Genomic DNA, 17,900 nt, shown 5'->3' with positions numbered 1-17,900 from the left:
CGGAAGTGATGGTGCATAATTTCCAAGTCTTCTTCAAAGAGTGGTTCTTTGAGGCCCAGAGAACTGAGAATGCCTCTGCTTTTCTACCCAGGAGATGTGGAAACTTGTGTGAGATAGGAGAAACAGGAAGTGTGAGACAGCTGCACTTCCTGTTATCTCTGCAGCAACATCATCCATGAAGCCGCTCTCAGCTGCAGCTGTCTGAAAGAGGCTGAAGATGTTAAGGTTTTCTACTGGCTTTTCATTATCTATCAAAGATTTATTATTATGTCACCAGCTGTGGTATTCATTTGTTTGTTTATTTAGAAGATTTATGTTCTGCCTTTCAAATTATTATCAAGGTGATTTACAAGCAACAGATAATAGTACCATTATCCCCAAACCCAGAAAAAATATATGCACAGAGACACGAAAACTCAGCAGCCCTTGGTCTTCCAGTCTGGGATTACCCAATTCCCCCCACCTTTTTTTTTACCTGAGGCAAATGACAGGACAGTACTCACCATTCTACATACAGAAACCAACCAAACTGGCAACTGAATCTTACTTCAGTTTCAGTGGGGGTTAGAATTCAATGGTGTGCTGTTACAAATGTTCTATCAGAGCAAATATTGCAGAACTATTTCCCCCACATGCTCTTCTGAGGGGTTCATAAGCCAATTAGGGGAGCATGGGGTGGGGGAAAGGGAGGAGCCCATTGCACTAGTGGAAGTCCTTATTTGAGCAGGACCAGCTAGTTCAATCTGGCCCTAAGGATGGGACATCTGAAGGCAGCAGGCTAACTTTGATGCCACAGAGCAGCTCTGTCCTCCAACACCTCACAACTGCTCCCTATCCCTCAGCATCTGTTGCCCAAGGTGCCCTGTTCACACTGTCTAAAGGTAGGGCCAGTCCTGCTTCCAGTTGATGGATTGGGCCAGAGCACATTTTCCTTCTGTTCTTAAAGTCAGCCTGACAAAGCCCAACATCCTGGGTCACGACACTGCCAGCACCCCACACATCTGCACTGATTATGACGACATGCTTGAGATGTACATGATTTTGTCTCCCTGAGCTCCACCATAACTCATAACCTCTCCATTGATTTTGAGTTGTACAATAGTATTGGCAAGGCAGCTATGGCAATGACTCACCTCTCTGAAAGGCTATGGGAGAATGTGATGCTAATGACCAAGATGAAGGTCTACCAGGCTGGTGTGTTGAGCATGCTGCTTTATGGTAGCGTGATGTGGGCAACTTACAACCACCAGGAGCAATGCCTCAATGCCTTCCACATGCCCTGTGTCAGAAAGGTTTAGGGCATCACATGGCAGGACAGAGTCACACTCCTGTCTCAAAGACACTGGTTGTAAGCTTCTTTGGGGAAGCTTCTGGCAGCAAAATGCCCTATAATTTTAAATCCAATATAAAATATAAGTACTGGTATGGAACTGGTAAGAATTTTCCATGAGTCACTGTATTCTGCCAAACATTTCTTATTCCTTAGGTAAGAATCATTAAGGCCGATCAAATGAATGCTTAAGCTCCTGTGTTCTATTTTTGTGGGTCAAAGTGCAACATACCTGGGAAACTGGAGACTCCGAGTTCAGTGTGTAATGATACGATAGACTGCACAGGGCTTTTGTCTCCTGATCGCCCATTGTCTTAACTGGTGTTTTAAAATATTTGACTACTTTCAGTAGTTATCTGCGAACGCTTAAGTGTGCCAAACAATCAAAGAGACGAAAAGACCCAGCCATTCCTATTAAGCAATTTGTCTGATTGTCCAAATTGACTTAGTCTAAGCAATATCAAGAGAAATCTAAGCAGGTACATTGGGAAATGCCATTTGAGTGCACGAAGAAGGCATGCAGAAAGCTCATGTTTTCTGGAGCAAAACTTTTCAAGGAACAAAAATCGAAAGAGCAATAAATGCAACTAATGGGCAAGTTCAAGAGGACAAAACTTCCAGCCAGTTCATATGGTCTTCAGTTATTGGGATGGAAGAAAAGCATTCCCTGGTCATTTTCTTGTTTGGGGGCAGAATGTGGTGGGGGAAGAGTTAGCATTCGTGAATCAATGCCTTTTTTCAACCTAGTCATAAGTAGACCACTGGACAAAATATTTCCTCACTATTTATGAAATTCATGTACTGTCCACAGAAAGAGTGGTGATGCTGAGAGTGTTTGGTTTCATGTCTTGAAAGCACATAAATATGCTTCCCATCTGGAGGTTGATTGATATATATTGATATCAATATATATTGATATAAACAATATTTATGTCCAATTTTACACCATTGTAATTTAACAGTACTTTTCGTCCATGTGCTTTCCTAGCCTTGGTATTTAGAAGATGTCAGTATATCTAGATCTAGATCTATCTTCCACAAATTTGCATATAATCTGACACAGGGAATTTCCAGATGCAGGTAAATAGGTTTAGGTCCCCCCCCCAAAAAAAAACACCTCTTAAGTTTTGTGTGTGTATACACTTGTCTCTGGGAACCAGACTACACTGTCCCACCTCTTCAGAGCAGAGTGCAGGTACACCTTCTGAGGGTGTCGGATAAACTCTGCTTCACCACCACACAGCAGCAATACTCGTGGGGAAAGAAGGGGCTTCTCTGCCCTCAGTCATCACTGTGGTGGGGTGGGGGATGTGACCTACTTTATACTCCTCTATTTGAAGACCATCCAAAGCTAGTACTTTTGTTTGAATAGCTGTTTGGTCCAAGTCTGACTTAATGATAAGGAGCCACAAGAAGTGAGAGCAGAGGCCTTGAGGTTGCCCATCAGTTGTTAGCACCTGGGTTGTAGATTAAGCAGGCACACATTTTCCTAGCCTTCTCTGCCATAGCAAGATTTACCAGATTGCTATTTAAATTGTATAAATCATTTCTACATTTGCATTTATACATAGAAGGAGCATATGCACACTTAATGCAAATCTGTGTCCCTGTTATGATCCTATTTTTGGTGATGTGTATAATGACCAGGACGCGGGTGGCGCTGTGGGTAAAACCTCAGCACCTAGGATTTACCGATCGCATGGTCGGCGGTTCGAATCCCCACGGCAGGGTGCACTCCCGTTGCTCGGTCCCAGCGCCTGCCAACCTAGCAGTTCGAAAGCACCCCCGGGTGCAAGTAGATAAATAGGGACCGCTTACTAGCGGGAAGGTAAACGGTGTTTCTGTGTGCGGCTCTGGCTCACCAGAGCAGCTTTGTCACGCTGGCCACGTGACCCGGAAGTGTCTGCGGACAGCGCTGGCTCCCAGCCTCTAGAGTGAGATGAGCACACAACCCTAGAGTCTGTCAAGACTGGCCTGTACGGGCAGGGGTACCTTTACCTTTTTTTATAATGACCACAACTAAGTCTTTCGTTTACACTTTTCCTCCCTGAACAACTAACGAGAATTTTCCTTTGCCAGAAGGAGACCAGCTGGGTATGGGCAGGCAGTCTGACTGACAGGGCTGAGATAAGAGTCTCCCTCAACACTGTGTAAAGAAATCTCATAAACTTTACATAGAAACTATATCACAAAAGAGAGAGTCCACACTTCAATGCACAGCTGTATACAATACACCTGTATACAATACACCTGTGTATTTAAAAGGTTTCTTTGGAGTAGAAAAATGTTTCAGATGTTTCAAGATACGTTTTGTTCCTTCTGCTTTATAGGTGAAAGAACTTTACAGTAAAGAAGATCTGTTGGCTCAACCTGACCAGAGAACTTTCTGGACTAATGATGACTCAGGTAAGGATTTAACAAGTAAAGGCATATTCTTCAGGATGCTGCAGTCAGTATTAATATTGCACTGCTTTGAAACCTGTGCAGTAATATGCATACACTGCATCCCAAACTAACATATTTTCTTCTTCTTTTTAAGTGTGGTGGAAGGTTTGAGCCTGCAAAAGAGGGTTTGCATTGAGGGTTACACTACTTCAGAATAATGATGGTAGAAAATCCCTACTGGATCAAAGAAAGGGTGTCTCTAGTGCAGGATCCAGTTTCCCACAGTGGCCAACCAAATGCCTACGGCAAACTCTGCCAATCTGAGGCCTCTTTCCACGTGCTCCCCAGTAATTGATATTCAGAGGCAGACTGCTTTAATATTGGAAGCAGTGCCCAGCTACCATGACTATGAACCATTGATAGCTTTATTCTCTGTAAATTTGTCTAGCCTCCTTTTAAGTTGGTGGCCGTGCATTTTGTGGAATAAAATTTCATACCTTAACATGCACTATGACCATTTGTATCACCTATATTCTGTCCAGCCCCATGAACCCATTAGGTTTTGGGCCCAGGATCTGGGTCTCACTTAGATATTTAGCAGAACAGTTGGCTGGATGAATGGTCTGGTGGTTATGCAACCAATGGCAGGGTGCTCAACCCAAGCCAATAATATTTAAGGAAATCTGAAACTGAAATCTGCATAGGAGAGTGACTGGGAACACTGCTTAAAGGGAATCTCTCGGACTGATAAGGCACAATAAGGCTACTGCTAACTTAAGCAATCCGAGAAGAGTCGCTGTTTAATTGCCCATTTAGTTTATCATGTTCTAACCCTATTATGGCATTTTTACAAAAGTGCAGTAATCGACTTGAGGGCTCCAGCATTTGTTACTGTTCAGCTGATAGGCGCCAAAGTGGGTCAGTTCTAAATGAACTGTATCTAATTGAAATGGTCAAGTTCACTTTAAGTCCTTAAGGCTTTGTTCACATGAGATAACTTCAGTCCTTTTTCTCCCTCTTTAGTCTGTCCCCCAGGTAGATTGCTTTACATAGGGCACCTGATTGGTGGTGGTGGTAGAGTAATTCCTAGGGGGGGGGGGGGATGGATTGGATCACAGCAGAGCAATATATTCATGTGAAAAAGGGTTGACGCTAAAGTCTTCTTCCCTAGCTGTATGATGACTTTCCCCAGATCAGCGGAGGGGATTTTTTTTCCAACTCAAGGACTATATTTCTTTCTGTGCAACCTTCTGGGGCCACATACCATTGGTGGTTGGCAAGGCCAGAAACAAGTCAGTGAAGCAACTAATGTTCATTTTAATTGGTACAATAGGCATGTTTCTACATACAGTGGTACCTCTGGTTGTGAATGGGATCCGTTCTGGAGGCCCGTTCGCAACATGAAAAGAGAGCAACCTGAAGCGCCGTATCTGTACAGGTGCGTGGCATGATTTGGTACTTGTGCACATGCGCAAAACGCAATTGGCGAAACCTGGAAGTAACCCTTTCCGGTACTTCCAGATTGCCACAGGACGTAACCTGAAAGAACGTAACATGAACCAAATGTAACATGAGGTATGACTGTACTTTCACACACCACTCTCTAATCTATATCCAGGCAATGGCATGTTCCATCCAGGAAAAAATGCTCAAGGGGGGTGCATGGCAGGACCAGCGAGGGGCTGTGAAGAGAGGAGGTGTGAGGCCTGGTCCTGAGGACCAGACAAAGAGGCCTAGGCAATCACCTAGGGCAGGCATCCCCAAACTTGGCCCTCCTGCTGTTTTGGAACTACAATTCCCATCATCCCTGACCACTGGTCCTGTTAGCTAGTGATAATGGGAGTTGTGGTCCCAAAACATCTGGAGGGTCGAGTTTGGAGATGCCTAATCTAGAGGGATTACAGGGATCTTCATGGCACCATGTCTATGACGTAACAAAATATGCACAGATTTGGATATATGTGTCTTCACCTTTACTCCTGGGATGCAGCTGTTTGATTAAGGTCAAACACCAGGATCTGGAGGGTTCAGGATTCAGACTGAACCACTGGTCGTGTGTGTGTGTGTGTGTGTGTGTGTGTGTGTGTGTGTGTGTTTAATATCCTATTCAACCTCAGTAAGTCAGGTCATACTGCATCTGTGATTGTATAGGTTGCCAGATAGCCTTGGATTATCAGCTTCAGCTTCTGTTTTTTCTGGCTGCTCCATGGCTCCAGTTGAGTGTTTGCTCCCTTAGGCTCCTTGATAATATTTCCATTTTAGTGCTTCCAGCTTGACTTTGAAGTTAACCTGTCCGCTGAATCATCCAGGGGACGCGCTTGTCCCTGAACCTTTGGCAGACAGTTTCACTCCTCGGGGTGTCTTTTCCACTGGAATGGCTGGAATGCAACTTTCAGGTGGAGAGTGTTTGGATTTCTGTGTAAAGCAGCAAATAGCTGGAGAATGGTCCTGGGAGGATTTGCTGTCAGTCTAGTACTTGTAATTTTCCACAGGCATGTTCTGTATTCTGCATGCATCTGTCACATGAACTGGCAGAGTCCCTGACATTGTCTGCAAGTTCCCCGTGACTGACTGCTGTTGAAAGTTTTTATTTTATAGCATTGATGCATTCCCCGCCACATCTGAAAAGTTGCACCAGAAATGGCCATAGTTTGGTGGTAGGTCATATACTTAGAATGCAGATGATCCCAGAATCAATCCCTTGTGTCTCCAATTAGGGGAAGTTGTGCCAGGCAGTGTAGACAAGATGACACTGCACTAACTAGGCCAGTGATCCGGCTTACTGCAAGGCAATTTCCTCTGTTTCTACGTGATGGTCAGAATTGTCTTTGGCAATCCCAATATCCAGCCCCACCCCCCAGACAATATCTAAACTCCAGAGCTATTTTCACTGAAGGCTTGTCCTGCTGCCTCTGCAGGACTCTGCATTTTAGTTGGCAAATCAACTGGAAAGATGCTTCATAGGCAGAATTATTTCCAGTACACAAAACTCTTGGCTTCATTGAGAGCCATTATATTTTTAGGCGGAGACAAATGATCATAGATGCATAGAATAATATAACCATGAGGCTCAAAGGAACTCCTTTGAATAGGAACTTGTCCAAAGCCCGGGGAGGAACAAGGAAAAAATATAGCTGTGCCATGCAAGAGATAGTTTCCTTGACATCTGGTGGATTTAACAACCGCCGTTACTGATTGAAGGCCAAACTAGGCATGACATTAATAGTGCAAATGCAAAAATGTGTGAATGCCATCAATGGTCAGGAATCAGGATTTTTGTTGTTGTTATGTAAAGAGTAGCAGAGAGGAAACTTTTTTAAAAAAATCTTTATTTATACAACAACAAAAACACACACAAAGAAACACAAATACAAAATTACAAACAAATTACAAAAATAACCATAGACACATAATTTTCTTGGCAAACAATAAAACATCTATTGGTCTTAACACTAAAGACCCAACTTCCCGTCTATTCCATATTTCAAATTCATATTACTTATTGCCAATACACATTTTCATAATTAAACCTATTCTCAATAAATCTAATTTCTTCTATCTACCTAGCAACTATTACTGAAGTTCCTCGAATGCTGCAACAGAATTTAAACTACTATATTTATTTTTCAGATATTCTTTAAAAACCTCCCATTTAGAAAGGAATTCCTGTTTTGATTTATTCTTTATCTTTTCTGATAAACCATCTAATTCGGCATATTCTGTCAGCTTTTGGATCCAATCTTGTATAGAGGGGATTTCATTACTCTTCCAGAGAGGAAACTTAAGCAGCCTCAGGTCCATGGAAAGTGCAGAGGAGAAGTTCAACCCTTTATCTTTCTTTCACAATCTTGTCAAGATTGCTTCTCCAAAGCTGCTTTTTGCATTTTAAGGGAATCCTCCAATGGTGCCTCTTCTTTTTCTTTTCTTTTTCTTTTTTTGCTTCTGCATTCAGTTTGTGCCATGCGGTGTAATCTTGATGACTTTAGGTTATCCATCTGGGTGGGTGTGGGTGTGTTGGGTTACTCTTCCACCTTACAGTCCTGAGATTCTAAGTACCACTCAGCAGTAAATGTTTGTTTTTGCGCCAGGTTGCAGGATGATCAGTGTAGTACTTAGGCAAATGAAAATCAAACGGCACGGTAATAATGAGATCCTCAAATAGTGGAAATCAATTTAGCTAACTGATAGTGGAAATCAATTTGCCATCCTTTTCATTTTGACTATCACATCCTGAGAAATATGATTGCAGGGAGATAATTGCCGTAGGAAGCCAGGCCCTTATGTGCATAGAACATAGGAGCATGTAATTACTTGCTGAGAATTAAATAGCAGCGTGAATGATGCAGTGAATAATAATCTAAGACTTAACAACAGCATACCAAAAGCATGGCTACTAGGCTATAATGGTAACGACAAGTACAGGATGTTTTTCTGGCATACATCTCTTTGTCCAAAAAGACAAGAATTGTGTTGCCTTGTTTAAAATGGCAATGTCACTGGAAATTTCCCCTCCTTCTCTTTCTCTCTCTTTTAACTCTGCCCCTTCACTGTGTCAGCTGTGTAATCGGGGTTGGGACCATGGCACATGTGGAGGAGGTGCTGATGCCCAGCAAAGGGCAGACCCTGTCCCAGAGCTGCTTTCTGTTGGAGAGTAAAGACTCCATATGCGGTGGTGAGGATTCTCCTATACAGTTGGACAAATGAGTTTTGTTGGGACTGTGGCATAGGAGGAAAGCTTTGCCTCCTGCCTTATCACTTATCATGGTCCCTGCTTGAGTTAAAGAAAGAGATAAGCAACTTCTACTGACGCATTTAGCATCTCATGCAGTTTGGCCCTGTGTTGATTAACGAGGTGCCGTGTACTCAAGTAATCATTAAATATAATTAAACATGCAGATTTCCAAATGTGGGACCTTTTGAGATAAGGAAGGAAAGGAAAGGAAGGAAAGGAAACTTTACGATTTAATGAGCAAAAGCCCGTCAGCATTGCTTAAAGCAAAATGGCTAACTAGTAGACTTCCAGATGTTGCTGGATTTCAGTTCCCACCATCCCTGTCCATTGACTAAGCCAGGCGTCCCCAGACTCGGACCTCCAGATGTTTTGGGACTACAACTCCCATCATCCCTGACCACTGGTCCTGTTAGCTAGGGATGATGGGAGTTGTAGTCACAAAACATCTGGAGGGCCAAGTTTGGGGATGCCTGGACTAAGCCAAGCTGGAATCCAGCAACATCTGGAGAGTCACAGAAAAGCCACTCCTGTTTGAAACCAGGTGTCCATCTTTATCAAATTCTTCATTCCACCAAAACACAGTAAATACTCTTAGCAGAAATATGTTTGGCCTAAAGCACCACAGCTTGATCACAGACACTCCAGTAATGTCCGATTCCAGCTGCTCTCAGCACCTTCCAGCAGGCCAGTGGTCAGGAATTATAGTAGTTGTGATCCAGCAACATTTGGAGGGTCACAGGTTCTCCACTTGGCTACTGATGGAACATTTGAGACTTTCCTTAATTTGGTTCTTTCTATTTTCTGTGGAGCTTCTTTCAGTGCAGGCTACACTGTTGCAGCAGCACATGGAATATGCATTGCCTTCTTCAGTTACAAGAATTAAAGATGCGTGGCGATAACATTGCCAGTGATTTAATAACGGCACTTATCCTGTCCTTGTCCTATGGCTGTAGTACTGCTGCGGTTACATTTTTCCACCAACCAGCTTGTCTTCAACGGATCTGTGCTAATTGATGTGTGCACAGCTATTATGCGTGTGTGTTGATCCTTCTTAATAAACACTGACTAAGGTATGAATGGAAGCAATTGATGGGGGGGGGGGGAATTGCTCCAGGTGCAGCCAAGGTAATTGGCCCAGAGAACTGTGACCGTGTGGTTGCAACATCCAAAGGCAAACATTCCTCAAATAACTGGGTCAACACTTCAGGCATTGCCTGACTGCAAATCTTTCGTCAGGATGACCTCAGACCGGCTGAAGCACAGTGGGCCTACGCATACTTTTCAAGTGGGAGCATGGTTTGACATACACATACATAATAAGCGTTTGTTAACAATAAAGTGGGGATCACCACAGTAGTTACAAAGGCTTATGTGAATGCTTATGGGGGTAATTTCAGATGAGATCTGAGTGCTTTAGAAAGGGACTTAAGCAATCTCACTTTCAGATAAGGCTCAACACGTTTTTTCTGTGTTTGCTTTACAACCCTCTTGCAAGCAGCAGAAGCATGGCTTCAAGTCTGGCTACATAAACAAATTAACTCCTTTGAAGCTATGACGTATTTCTTGCATTTTAAACCTGGGGCCCCATCTCAGAAACAGCTATCCACTTTTCACAGATACTTACACCAGTAATAACAACTTTCAGGATGAATTCAGTGATGAATTTAGAGATAGGCTACAACCATCTTTAAACACACACACTGCTAAACTGTTGCTAAACTACATGTCCTATCAACCCTGAGCATTGGCCATGGCCTTTTTGGTAGTGGCACCTACCCTGTGGAACGCCCTCCCACCAGATGTCAAAGAGAAGAACAACTACCAGACTTTTAGAAGACATCTGAGGGCAGCCCTCTTTACGGAAACTTTTAATGTTTAACAGACTACTGTATTTTAATACTTTGTTGGAAGCCACTCAAAGTGGCTGGGGAGGCCCAGCCAGATGGGCAGGGTATAAATAATAAATAATTAGCTACCAGCATGAGTTTGACCAAACTGTGGGAGGCAGTGGAAGAGAGGAGTGCCTGGCGTGCTCTGGTCCATGGGGTCACGAAGAGTCGGACACAACTAAATGAATAAACAACAACATTGTTGTTGTTGTTGTTGTTGTTGTTGTTGAGGCTGATGAATTTCTCCACCTCTGGCTGAAAGGGTCCTACTATAGGTTGTGCATTCGCTCAGGGGACATGTACCTAAGGGCACATGTCTTCTGTCATCTAATCTATTTTCCCCTTTGGGTCCCCACAGATTCCCTTGGCTCCTGATGCTCAGCAGAATCATGAGGGTCTGTGTGCCTGCACAGCTCCCAGGCCTTCATTTTGGCTGGGCTTTTGGTCCCACTTAAAAGGCTCTGAGACAGAGGTGGTAATGGAACAACTCTCTGTCAGGCAGATGGATAGATGAGATTAGCTTCCAGTTGCACATCATTAGAGCGTCCTGCTTGAGTAATGGAATAGGTTGAATGTTCTAGCGTATGTCATTATGAGTATTGTATTTCTGTCATTTATTAAACGTTCATATCCTACCTTTTGAGCCATAGATCCACAAAAATCAGGAAACAAAAAGAGAGAGTAAAAAACTAGAATTCAGAAAGTATTAAAACTGCAATACAGCACAGCACAAAATGCTATAGTACACCCTGTGTGTTGCACCAGGTATGACATAAGGGCTACTTCGGTGTTTGAATGTGGAGTTTCCTATACAATGTAAATTAAGGTGGGGCAATATTTCTTCTCCATGCTATTCCAATGAAGCCTAGCAATGGGGACTCCCTGTCTTGATCTAATCAACTACAAGGCAGACAGTCCCTATCTCTCGCCTTTATTTTCTGGGGGAGGGGAGGAACAGGCCCATATACCTAGACTTCCATTATGCTCTGTTCTCAATTACAAGCACCGCACATTTCAGAGTCTATAGACACTTCTTATATATCGTTCATGAGACTGTTCACAATACCCTGATCGGCAATCACTAATCGGCAATGAATCAGAAAGTCCAACATAACACAGAGAAAACCTCTTTGCTAGAGCCAATTGCAAACCACATGGGCATTCCAGACCATTGTTTCCTCATGTCCATTAATATCTTTTGACAGGGAGAGAAGCTTGCAAGTGTGGGTTTTCAAATGCAGGTCCAATTGAGACTGGCACTGATCCCCATTTCCCTTCTGAGTCTTCCATTGTTCGGCCAAAGATTCCTGTATTGCAGGGGTTGGGCTAGAGGATCCCTTATGGTCCCTTCCAACTCTGCACTCCAATGATTTACAAAATTCTCCACTTGGAAGCCCCCTAAGGGCTGGGTCATGCAGGCAGCAAACAGACCATCACCTCTGGGAGTGCACCAGGTCACCACCAGGTCACAATTCTCTGATAACTGCAGCTAGTTTAACAACCAACAATAAGGGAATATTGGAGCAATACTGAAAGTACTGTATCAGATACTTTTTAACTACAGGTCATGCCAGCTAAGAGATGCTGTAATTTTCCGTGTTGGGGAATTACTTTCTCCTAGTTCAGGGCTCATCACTTTATGATCCTGCACTTCCAATCCCCTGGCATTAAAGCTTCTTATTGACAGTGCCATAAACCCACGATATGGCCAGCAGCAAACTGAAATACTGTAAAATAGGTAGCAAATTTATCTCTGGCAAAATATGGCACTCAAATCAGATCCATAGAAGCTTTCCCAGCCAATATCAATCTCCTTGCTGGAGACGTGTCCAGCAGTCTTTCGGCAGCCTCCTGCTATTGCAATAATTAAATTGATTATTATTAAATCTATTAAATGTGCCCTATTTATTGTCAACAGCTTACATGTACACTGCCAGATCCATTCTGCAGCTTAGGAAAAGCAGTGAAAACGAGGCCAACAGTCTCAGTACGCTAAACAGGACTAGGAACCACAAATCACCCAGACTGAGTTAGTTGAGATTAGTTCTTCCCATTGAAATCAATGGAACTTCACTTAGCTGTGTGACTGATTTGTCACATTTATTTCAATGGGGCCAAAGCACAGCTAAATTATTCTGCATCCAAGCCTTGTTAGTTTGAGGCCATTACTTGCAAGTAGGCCCACTGATTCCAGGGGGGGGGTATTTACACACACACACACACACACACACACACACTTGTTGTCATTTAGTCGTGTCCGACTCTTCGTGACCCTATGGACCAGAGCACGCCAGGCACTCCTGTCTTCCACTGCCTCCCGCAGTTTGGTCAGACACACACACACACACACACACAAAAAAAAAACATAGCCTAAGCCAAAGGGCACTTAATGTGGAAACAAATTGCTTTCTGATCAGTGGGACTTGTTTACATGTAACGGGGTCTGATCCAACAGAAACAAGAACAAAATCATAACTAAGATCTCTTGAGAGCAAATGTTTGGGACATTAGTCATGACTCTTTAAGTTGCTGGTTTGGACCGCTGGTGTCCTGGCATACTTATCTGGAAGCAATACATTCTTCTGGAATTAATGGGTCTTACTTCTATGTAAACATTTTCAGATTGGGGATCTACTGGTGTAAACTCAGTGCTTTGGCTTAAATGGATATTTGGCTTGCAGGAGCATAAGTCCTCAGGCCTTTGAAAAGAGCTGTTGCATATGAAGCCCAATTTGTGACATGATTTGTGACCAGTTGGATGAAGCTATGTATAGATACATCTATTCTAGGTGCTTTGTAACAACAAAAACCACCACCACCACCACAGACACATCTCAGAGTGATTTGCTGGGGCTAGCAAGAGCTTGCACCTCTGCCAGTGGTACATTTAGGTACCTGTCTTTGCATCTACTTGGGGGGTTACTGAGTCTAACCACAATACTGGCAAATCACCATTACCATTTAAGACGTCCTTGATTACTACATTGTCTCCTATAAGCACCTGACATTGTTACCACCCATCGATCTATGCAATCCTAAGCATATTTTACTCAGAAGTAAGTCTTGCTGTATTTTACAGAGCTTATCCCCCAATAAGTGTGGTTAGAACTGGAACATTACAGAAAATCAAGCCATCAAAAATAACCTGGAAATGTGGTCTTGCATGCAAAAGCTGTTAGTCTAATCCTTCTATGGTAACCATGAACCTTGCAGAGGGGGCTACTTCTACTATCACTGTACAGCACTGATCCTGCTGGCCTATTTGGTCAGCACAGAGGTTCAATGCAACACGGTGTTAGGTAGACACCACTGGTTTCAACCCCAGACATTTTTACGAAATAATAGTGGGGCTGGGAGAAACATTAGCGAGCCACTGCTGGTCCGTGATGGGCCAGTGGTAAAACTCAGCATGACTTGGGTTCATGCGGTTACCCCGAGGAAGGCACGCAGCTAATGCAAACTATCTCTACGCTGATCCACGCGTCGTATTGCAAGGCCAGTGAGGATGCTGAAGTCTCGGGAATCAATTGCTGTTCGCCTCCTTCCTTTGTAGCTTTATTTGGGGACGGAGGGAGGAGCACTTCCTGTGCTTCTGGGTCAGTTAGTCCCAGCAGCAGCCTGGGAAGCTTCCGGACGCAGACATGCCCTAACTGTGCTGCAGGCCGTCGTGCAAAACGAGGACCTGAACCACCCCTCATCTCAGGGACACAGCCTGCTAACTGCAGGTGCCAAGAGTTTCAAAGTGCCTTTGATCTGCCGGCCGTAGCCTTCGTTCAGATAACAGCAAGGCTGCCGCGTTCTCGAATCGTAAGGGGGCAGGGGCTTTAAAACGAGGGGCGCGTCCGTCCCTTCCAAATGGGGACACGGCGTGGTTTCCTCGCTGCAGGGAGTCCACGGTGGGAGCTCATTAAAGCGCCCTTCCCCCTCCTCCACTACGAAAAAGGGAAGTGAGCTCGAGCGCCCCCTAGTCGCCGATTCCACACTTAAACTACAGGAGCTTAGGGACGACCGCCCCGTCGGAGCCTATTAACCCTTTGCTTTCTCTCTCTCTCCTGTGAGTTTGTGGAGAAGAGACGTCAGAGGGATGCAGGCGAGGCGCAGGCGGCGGGGAAAGCCCTCCCTGCAATAGCTGTCGCTTTCCTTTTCGGAAGCGCTTAGGTGCCAGGATCTGCTGGAGGGGGGTGGGGGCGCCGGCTCCAGCCTCCACACGCCCCTCCGTTGGCCGGGCTGGGAGGAAAAGGCTGCCAGTCTCCGCGCAGCTTGCCTCCTTTCCTGCGCAAGCGACATGTGTGCAGCAGGAGCCCGGCTGTCTCCCGCCGCTGCTATATAGAGGAAAAGGGGGGAAGTGGAGCGGACGGCTGGGCGGGCGGGAAGGGAAGCGGAGAGGAACTCGGCCGGACGCCGCCTGATGCTGCCGTCGCCGTCCAGCGCAAATCTGACGCGGGGATAAAGCAGAAGGGGCAGGAGGGCGATGTCTCCTCTCCCCTTTGCCTTTGGCCTGCCCCCTCCTCAAGCCTTCAAGCTTCCAGTAAGACGATACCCACCCCCCACCTACCCAACTCCTCAACCCATTTCAGCTCAAGTGGCCCGTGCATCTGGGAGATCGCCTGCCTGATTCTTCCTACAATGATCCACGACGGTTAAAAAAGCAAAACAAAAGACCAGATTGCCTCCACATCCCCCATCCCCATCCTTGAACCCTTAGCCAGCGTTCCCAGACCACATCAGAGGTGGGGAACACAAGAAAGCCAGCGTGGGGAAGTGGTTCGAGTGTCGGACTTGGGTTCAAATCCCCACTGGGCCGTGGAGGTCACTGAGTGACCTTCGGGCCAATCACTGCCTCTCGGCCTAACCTTCCTCGCAGGGTTGTTGTAGAGCGGGCCAAGACAGAACCATGTACCACCTTTGGAGCAGAGGTGGGGTATATAAATGCGATTAAATAAGCAAGAGAATGGCCAATGGCCCATCTAGTCCAGTGTTTCTGTCCTGACAGTGGCCAACCAGATACCAGTGGGAAACCCTGCAAACTGGGATGTTGCTGGGCTGCAAATCTGTCTTGATGGTTTTTAACATCGCATGTGAATAGTTTGCTGTGAAGGGCTGGCAAAAGATCTTAATGATAACAAGAATGGCAAATGTTCAGGAGCCCGGCTGCCTTTACTCCTCGTCCTATTCTTCTTCTTTCTTCTTCCCATAATCTTATGGCCACTGGCTAGGGCTGGAAAGAACTGATGTCCAACCATACCTGGAGGGCACAGACAGGGACATTAAAGAAGTCACGCGGGCATTTCGGGATCGCAGATGCAGGCTCCTCCTCCCTCTGTGTTTTCTTCCCTCCTTCCTTCCCAAATTGTGTTTTGATTCAAGTCTCCTGCTGCATCAATTAAAAGAGACCGGCATTTCTAGTTGCCGCGCTGGGTGTGTGTTTGTGTGTGGGCATGTTTCTGTGTGTGTGTGTGTACACATACGGTATATATATAATAAGCAAGTGTTGACTTCAGTCAATCTCAGGGTTAAGTTGCAACAACGTGGCTCTTGTTGAACTTTAGTTCTCTGGTATGTAAATCACCTTTAATACGAGGTTCATAAACTGGGCAGCCAGATCAGCTCGTTTCCTTTATTTCATCGCCCGCCTCCCTGCAAGCTGGCGGAGAGCCGGACGGCCCAAAGAAGAGGCTTTTTAGTTGGGAATTACAACACAACAAAGCCCGAGGATTTAGAACAGGGTTGCCGAAACGGCGGCTCCTGGCACTTGTGGTGGGATCTTGAGGAGGAGGAGGCAGAGAGGAAGAGACAAACACCATGAGAGGGAAAGAAGAAAAGTCTTCGCTGAAAGGTTGGTCGAATTAACATTATATATTTTTTTTTCCGCGGTGGGAAACTTTCACAACAACTTCTGACCTAGGGAAGGAAGAGAGCGCTTGACTCTCGAGTTGAAATGGACACTCTTAGATTGTCTCTCTCTATAAAATAGTCCTATCAGATGCGGCTGGAGATAAGGGCTGGAGGCTCAATTGTTTTTTTGGGTGCGCTGATAAGATTAGCTCCGAGGCAATCTCATCTGAAAGAGCAGGAGGAGGGGGAGTGGATGGACAGAGCTGTGTAAAAACCATGGTTTTGTATGCTGGAGGCTTAAGTCTTACGGGAAAACTGCCTGTAGGTCATTCCTTGGCAAATCCATAGGAATGTTGCCTTGAACTCGCTTTGCTTGTGCGGGCTTCCCTGAAAGGTGGCTTGTCAAAGAGGACGAAGGAGTGGAACAATGGCTTGGATGTCTCAGTGCAACTTAAATGTTTGGGGGAGGGGGTTTTTGCGGAGTGGGGGCAGGTGTTACAGCAGGGCTTCTTTCCAAGTGCATCCTTCCAAGGATGTAGTGAATACCATAGGATGTGTTCTCCCAAGGCCATTCGTGCATCAAAGCTCGGTATTGGCTGGCAGACCGCAGAAGCTCTCCGGGGATTCTGACAATTCCTCCCCCAAACCCAACCCTACCGAGAGATGCTGCGGGGACTGAATCTGGGACCTTCTGAAGGCCCACCAGGGCAGCTGGCTTGCTTCACCCAGCCACCTGCCACAGGACTGATGTTGTGGGAGCACAAATGATGCTGAAGAAGGCGATGTGGTGCCTTGGCTGGCTCAGTGACATTAGATGAGAAGCATCGTGGTTCATGCTGGGAATGCAGAATCTGGCTCCGGGTTCGACTCCTGGCATTTCCTGCAAATGTAAGAAGAAGCGCCCTTCCACGTCCGGTCACTGGACTAGATCTAGCCCGCCATCCTGTTCCCAGACTGGGGGAGCAGACGCCTATGCAAAGCCCCCCCCCCCCGGGCAAGCAGGGCCTGAGGAGGACAGCAGCGATTCCCAGCAACTGGTATCCGGAGGCGAGCTGCCTCCAACGGGGGAGGCAGAAGAGCTCAGCCACCGTGGCTAACAACCGCTAGTGAAATGGCCAAAACACCATCCCAGTTGGCAGATATTTCCGGTTAAGCAGATCACATGGGCAGATTGACTGGGGGTCCCAAGCGGAGACCATGAGTTTGACCATATATATATATATCACACACACACACACACACACACACACACACACACACACTAGCAGCTTCCTGTGTGGTCAAGCAGGCGAAAAGTGGCCAAGGCGGGGGCCCGGGCACACAGAGGAGACTCTTCGGCATCATGTGCCACCTGATCGCTAGAGCAGCATAAGTGAATGAAGCCGCGAATGAATGGAGCTCCAAGGCTGAGTCTTGAAGCGGCTGCGGAGGAGCAGTTTCGCCGGGTTCAGGCAAGGAGGAGCCAAAGCGGGGACTTGAGCGCATGCGCGTTGTCCCGAGGCGCCGCCACCTCTTTGAGCTGCTGGCTATGCGAGGCTTGTAAAGTTTGCGAGAGAAGCTGTGTGGGGCTACCGGGAGCTGCCCTGCCGCTACTGGCGGAGGAAAAGGCCGCGGGGACATATGTGTAATGGAAAGGAGCAGAGGAAGTTGTAGATCAGGGTTGAGTTCCCCGGGGGGATCTCTTTATTGTTATTATTATTGTTAATAATCAAAGCTGCGGTGTTATAAA

The 17,900-nt window shown here is 45.8% G+C and overlaps 1 protein-coding gene across 2 annotated transcripts in view; it reads left to right on the top strand.

The window, feature by feature from the left end:
- The window catches only part of SGK1 (serum/glucocorticoid regulated kinase 1), a 72,564-nt gene that overhangs the window by 44,074 nt on the left and 10,590 nt on the right, over positions 1-17,900 (top strand). The window contains exon 3 of one of the 2 annotated variants that reach the window (XM_083498188.1): positions 3,661-3,736. In XM_083498188.1, the coding sequence (XP_083354314.1) occupies positions 3,661-3,736 (76 nt within the window). Of the gene's footprint in view, positions 1-3,660; positions 3,737-15,976; positions 16,173-17,900 lie in introns of those variants that run through there. The other variant, XM_083498187.1, reaches the window with a different exon arrangement.

The sequence above is a fragment of the Podarcis liolepis genome (genome assembly GCF_965112155.1).
Source record: "Podarcis liolepis genome assembly, chromosome: 3".
In the NCBI taxonomy this organism is placed as follows: domain Eukaryota; kingdom Metazoa; phylum Chordata; class Lepidosauria; order Squamata; family Lacertidae; genus Podarcis; species Podarcis liolepis.
Note: the sequence above shows the minus strand (reverse complement) of the source record. Positions and strands in the feature narration are given on the sequence as shown.